Source organism: Microcaecilia unicolor, chromosome 11 (assembly GCF_901765095.1).
Source record: "Microcaecilia unicolor chromosome 11, aMicUni1.1, whole genome shotgun sequence".
Taxonomy (NCBI): domain Eukaryota; kingdom Metazoa; phylum Chordata; class Amphibia; order Gymnophiona; family Siphonopidae; genus Microcaecilia; species Microcaecilia unicolor.
Window position 1 is genome coordinate 118498479 of NC_044041.1, and position 6523 is coordinate 118505001.

The 6523-nt window shown below is 45.0% G+C and overlaps 1 protein-coding gene across 2 annotated transcripts; it reads left to right on the plus strand.

Annotated features, from left to right (window-relative positions):
* The first annotated feature begins 441 nt into the window (after positions 1-441).
* FAM89B (family with sequence similarity 89 member B) lies at positions 442-6224 on the plus strand. 2 transcript variants are annotated; one of them, XM_030219210.1, is made up of 3 exons: positions 442-578; positions 1030-1297; positions 3487-6224. In XM_030219210.1, the coding sequence occupies exons 1-3, from the start codon at positions 556-558 to the stop codon at positions 3769-3771; spliced, it is 576 nt and encodes a 191-aa protein (XP_030075070.1). In that variant the 5' UTR covers positions 442-555; the 3' UTR covers positions 3772-6224. The 2 variants fall into 2 exon arrangements, with proteins under 2 accessions (XP_030075070.1, XP_030075071.1); XM_030219211.1 differs by having other exon boundaries at positions 442-542.
* Positions 6225-6523: the final 299 nt, after the last annotated feature.

Consider the following 6523-nt stretch of genomic DNA (forward strand, 5'->3'; position numbering starts at 1 on the left):
TCCCCTTATCCCCCCCCCCCCCCCCCCAATCCCCTTCCAAGCTGGACACAGTCTGACTGCAGAGCTGCTGTGTTTGAGAAGCACAAGGAGGACATTCTGTGTATCAGATTTATGGCCCATCTGTTCAATCAAGAGATGAGGGTTACTCACCCCTCTCCCTGCTCAGCATAGCTCTTTTAATTCTTATTTTTGTTGATCTTTAAGGAAGAGACAGGGTTTATATCTTCTTTCTCTCCACTCCTCCCCCCCCCCTTTTGCCTCTCTAAAGACCATCACCCTCCCTGTCCCTGTTTAAATCCACATGTTTTCCCTCCCTAAACCCCTGCAGTGTTGCTGTTGCCCTTTTAAGTCGGCCCCTCCGGTGTGGCCACTTTAAATCCCCTCTGCTGAGACTGCGCAGGGTGTGCAGGGGAGGTGGGTCCCTTCGAGGTGTGGCAGCAGCAGACAAAGGGATCTTCTGCCACAGTCTGCCGGCTGGATCGTGGGGGTGTGCTACCGGTCCAGAGACAGCGAGAGCTTATCCTGCAGGAAATGAAAGCCATGTGAGGGCTTTAAATGTCTTCCGAAGACAGCAAGGCGTGAGATAAACTCTCTGCTGCAGAGATTTCTCCCAACCCAACAGCCTGAGGGGGAGGGAAGAGTGGGTGGGTGCCCAGACCGATGGGCAGCACCGGGATGCTGGAGGGGGGACCGGAAGATTGTATGTGAAGGGGATCTTGGGCTGATCTGGGCTCTTTATTAAAGGGGACGGGAGCTGCTGAGTAAGGGGCTGACAGAAAGGTCCTGTGTGTGTCTGCATGGGGATCTCTGCTAAGCACAGTTCTGATCCATTAGGGTTGAGAGACATCCCCCCCCCCCCCCGTGTCCTTGCCAGAGGTGCCAGGAGGTCCCAACAATGCAGAAGACTCCTTTGTAACCCACTAGGCAATGCCAAGTTTCTGATCCCTTCCACAGGAGCTTGCCAGGTTCCATATGCTATACTTTTTTCAATGCACCAGAATTATTATTCTTAAAAATTTCTTCCTGTAGGGGGCTGTGGCTGGGGGGAAGCACCATGAATGGGCTGCCGCAGCCTCAGGCCAGCATCTGCCCCATTGAGGGCCTGCCTCCACTCCCCAAGGGGCTGAGCGGGATCCTCAACTCCAGTGGAGGGTCCTGGAGGGAGATAGAGAAGGTGTATAGCAAGAAATCACGCATCCAAGATGACCTGAGCAAGTCCAGGATGCCCCCGGAGAAGCTGGTCCGCCGCAAGCCCATCAACCTGGACGCGGCCTTGGCCATCCTTCGCAAGGAAATGGTAAACTTTTATCCTTGCTTTATACTTCAGATTATTGCATTTAGTATTTGTCTTTTAGCCTGCCAATTTCCTCCTGCTGTTTCGGGCTTCTGTGTCAATTGGAGCCAGCCAGTGTTGGGATATTTATTTATTGGGATTTATTAACTGCCTTTATTAAGAGATTCATGGCTATGGTGCCATGAGCCTTCATTCATAATCATCCTGGGGTGTTCATCCTATTTTCTGTCTCCAACCACCTCTCTCCCCCCCCCCCCCCCCCCCCATCTCAATAAGTAGTAGTAGTAGTAGTAGTAGTCAGCTGCTCCCTCAAATGGCTAACATGGATCCTATGACAGACCTCTAGATGTCACTGTTGAGTAATGCTGAGAATCTCTCTTCCTACCCACCCCCCCCTTCCACCCCACATCCCCTTTCCAGTGCTATGAATATCACTTTGCAACATCTGCAGTTTCCAGCTGGTCCAAAAAGAGGAAGATCTATTCTGCTGGCAGTGCCAGTGAGCCACAAGTTACCTAGTAGTTATAAACTAAAGTAATGTTATGGGCTGGATTTTCAGCCAGTGTAGTAATTTTAAGTTAAGCACCACTCTCAGCTCAGTTTGTATATTCAGTGTGACTTCCCTCACTCCACCTCACAAATATATGGATAGCATTGGGCCCTTGAGCGATTTAGACAACCTGCTGTGATCTGCCTATTTTTTAAAAAAATGTATGGATAAAGAAGTTATATGTTTGCTGGCCACCAGCATTTGCATAATTACCTTTGAATATCAGCCCATATATTTTTTATTTAGTCATTAATAGGAGTGTTGGAAGCCAGGGTCCCTGTACTATGAGTTCTTTCTGTGTAGAGCTTACAGTCTGAAGCAGTGGGAAGAAAGTTGTGCTAGTGAGAGAAGTAGGGTTTGAACCCAGTTTTCCATCTCATTACACTTAACCACTAGGTCTCCCCACCCCTCACACATACATTTTGCATCCAGTGACATGATAGGTCTTTTTCAGAGTCAGGGGTGTTTCTTTTTCTGGCAAGAGTTCTTCAAGATGTTCCTCTGCTGATAACTGACAGTTCATCTTTAGGGTTCTTATCTGTATCCTCAGTCCTGTGTTTACATTTTCTTTATTTTCCAAGCACAATGGAAAATAGGATCCAGAGCCTGCACTGCAATGAGGTAGTTTGGGGAGAAAGGGAGCTTAGAGATCTATGCAGGAACCCAAACACATCCCTGGATTAAAAAAAAAAAAATTCCATTCTGCAGTAACTTCAGAAGAAAAGACAGTTAAAACATAGTGGATTTTCTGCACCTTTCAGCTTTTCACTGATCAAGTTTTCAGGCAGTGTTTCTCAACCCAGTCCTTAAAGTATACCCAGCCAGTCAGGTTTTCAGGATATCCACAGTGACTATGAATGAGATGGATTTGCATGCACTGGCGCTATTTCATGCAGATTTCTCTCATGCATATTCATTGTGGATATCCTGACAACCTGAATGGCGGGGTGTGTCTCAAGGACTGGTTTGAGAACTCTTGCACTAGAGTGAATTTTAAGCTTGAACTTTTATGTTGTGCAAACCTGTTTCACAAAACTTTTCATCCCTGTGCACACATTGAACCAAAAGGTAACTGAACCCAAAAGTCCCGTGGGAAAATAGCAGCACACAAGAAAGTGGGAAGCGAAGGAAGGCTGGACAAACAACGGGATCAACAAATGAAATTTATTGTTGCGATATATCAAAAGTGCATATAAAAATACATAGAGCTCAAGACTCGACACGGCACTACGTTTCGGCATGGATGTGCCTGCCTCAGGAGTCTGGTAATATCATGCAAAAAAAAGGGGGAATTATGCAGCAAAGTTGAAAATCGCTCAATGGTCTTTAAAGAGACCATGCATGCATGAACGATGCACAATAGAAAACGCTATTGCAACGTGGCGCGAAAGTGCTTCGACAAAGAGCGAAGCATTTGCTACGGCATAGGTCTGAATCTCCTTCACATAGAAAAGTGTCGATCCCGTTGTTTTTCCAGCCTTTCTTCGCTTCCCGCTTTCTTGTGTGAACACATTGAACCAACCACTACATAAGCATTCTTCAGATATGTTAGAAGCTGCTCAAAACCTAACTGTTAACTGATAATGCTGAGCAGATCTTATCTTTGGAAGATGAGGACCTCTTCTTGCTTCCCTTCACACAGGTGGGTCTTCGGCAGCTAGACATGTCTCTCCTTTGTCAGCTCTGGTCTCTCTACGAGTCCATCCAGGAGTACAAGGGTCTCTTCCAGGACATGTCCTCTTCTGTACACTCCGAGGGCTCCTATGCTGCTGAGAATGGCTTCTCTGATGAGGAGGAGGACTTGGAGACGGACCAGCCCAGCCCGGACATTAGGAAGGGAGATCCCTTGCTGCACCCGCTCAGCCTGGCACAGCCCCGCAACTCCCGGGACCAGTGGATGCAAGATTCTTTCCATATTATAATTTAAATGGACTAAATGTGAACCCCCACCCCCTTCTCCTCCAACACCCAGCATTTGTGCATCTTTCCCCTTCTACAAAATCTAGTTCCTGTTGCTGGGAGAGGCTGAGATTGCAGGAACCGGTAGCTTCTCTGTGATCAGTTCTCTGGAGCCATTACTACCTTTGCTGCCTCCCACTGGGAGAGGCAGGGACTGCAGTCAGTGCTTCTGCACCATTCCCTATATTTGATAGCCAACATACCTCAGTGCCTTCTCTTTGGGATAACATCAGAGCCAGTTCAGCACATTGCAGGACAAGAAGAATGACCCAAGAGGGAGGAGAAAGCAGGTACAGAGAGCAGAAGTGCAGCTTCTATTTTCACAAGAAATGTTTTTTTTTTTTTTTAAAGCACTAAACCCAGCTCAGCAGTGTATTTCAATCACCCCCCAGAGGGGAGGACCTTGATCCTGATGTTGAACTGATCACTTGTAAGCAGGATGTTAAAAAGGACATGGTACTTAATCAGTCATGCTCTCAAGAGCCTATGGGGTCCTGCTGAAAAACTTCCCAGTCTTCTGTAAAAATAATTCACCTGGACCACAACCCTGGAGGGTAGCAGGCCACATTTGGCAACAAAACATCAGTGCCCAACATTCAAGCTGGTCTTTCATTATGTTGTCTCACCTGTGAGGATTTTAAAAAACATGTCTGTCCCCATGGAGTGTGATTAAAAAATCAAGTATATATTTCTTAAGGTGAACAACTATTTGTATTTGGAAATATACCACAGTGCATGATGGACCGGAATTTCTGTCCAGACCATGCTGACTGGGGAAATGTGTAAACCTGCCCATTCTGTTCCAGATTCCCACTCCCCTGTTATTTAAATGGCATTATATATAAAGAGTGTGGGTATGTTCACAGTGTGTCATATGTATTTAATTGGAGGTGCCCTGTATTTAAGACACCTTAGTTTCCAAGGTCAAGCAATTTCCTTTCAAGTTTTGTTTCACTGGCAGGTAGCAGGGGCAGCCTCTTGAAGTTATTGCTGCTCCCACAAAATCCATGAGGAAAACCATCCGGTCCCAGTGTCTGCTTCCTTTGAGATATGAAGCTGCCTGAGACTGTCTGATGGCCTCATTCCCCTTCTTCCGTCACGGTGAAGGGTGAGTGTGTAAAATGAAAATTAAATGAACCTGCTTCACCAAATGAGAGCGGAAGTAGGTGAATGTTATAATTGAAAAACGTTTTCTGAACTTGTTAGCATGTTTGTGCATGTTTACGTGTGTAGGAGGGAAGAGCAGCTATGACAGAGGGGATATGAGAAAGGCTTATAAAATCATGAGCAGGGTGGAAGGGATAAATAAGGAATGGTTTATTTATTTAAAAAGCATTTATATCCCTCTGATTTATATATTCTTAGTTCGCCTTTCAAATAGTGCTTAGATTAAGAGACACTCCAGGAAATGAACAGGTAACAGATTTAAAACAAATTTGTATTTTTCAGTCAACACATAACTAAACTGTGGAATTAGTTACCGGAAGCTGTGTAGCTGGGTTTAAAAGGGAGTTAAGACAAGTTACTGGGGGTCAAGTTCATAACCTATTATAAGCCATGGAGACTTTAAAAAAGCCACTTTTTACCCCTGAGAGTGAGGGCCAAGGATTGGATCTACTCTTTTGGATCCTGGTGCATACTTCCAGCTTGTCAGAGACAGGATGCTAGGCCTTTGGGCTGACCCACTATGGCACATTTTATCTAGTTATGGAGATATTAGTAAAACATGTGTAGCGTCATACAAATACACAGAAAAAGAGGCCCCTGTGCCATCATGTATAGGTACGGAATAAGGAACAAGAATAAATACCCTCCAAATATGGAAAGGAGAGAAAGAAGAGGCTGAAATAATATTTACTGCCCCCCCACCCCATAATCCTCCATCTCCTCCATAGCCAATTTTCCTGGAACATATGCTATATTGCCTCCTACTGAGAGAGGCTGGGACTGCAGCTGCTGTGAGGTTTCCCTCAACAGCTGATGCTTCTGCTGGAAGAATCTCCTTGGAATTGTCACTTTATGCTTTAGACAGATTAAGATGACCCAAATCCCATTATCCTCTAAGAAGCAGATAAAGACCATATGGCCTATGCATTCTACTCATCCATACCAGCTACTAATCTCTGTCCCTTCCTATCCCTTCAAGATTCTCTGTGCTTTTCCTATGCTCTCTTGAATTCAGATACAGTCCTTACCTCCACTGGGAGGCTGTTACATACATCTACCAGCTTTTTTGTAAAGAAATATTTCCTTAGATTATGTACTCCTAAATCCATTCTCTGTCACCTTCATCCTGTGCTCCTTCATTCCAGAGTTTCCTTTAATTGAAAAAGACTTATGTTCTGTGCATTTATACTGCAGAGGTCTTTATATGTGTTTATCATATCTCATCTCTTCCAAAATAAATATCCAGATCTTTAAGTCTGTCTCCATATACTCTTTGATTTTTATTTACTGCCTTTGTGATACAACAGCTACAGTAGGTATTTTCTTGTCCCTAGCGGGCTCACAATCTAAGTTGTTGTACCTGGGGCAACGGAGGGTTAAATGACCTGCCCAAGGTTACAATGAGTAAATATGTAGAAGAAGGGTAGAGTCCCCATGTAGACCACAAGGTGGAGAAGTGAGGTGATCATTCCACTAAAGACAGACCAATTGAAATAACAAGCAGTCTCTAATACTATATTCATCAGCCAGGGTTCATGGCACAAGTAAAAGGA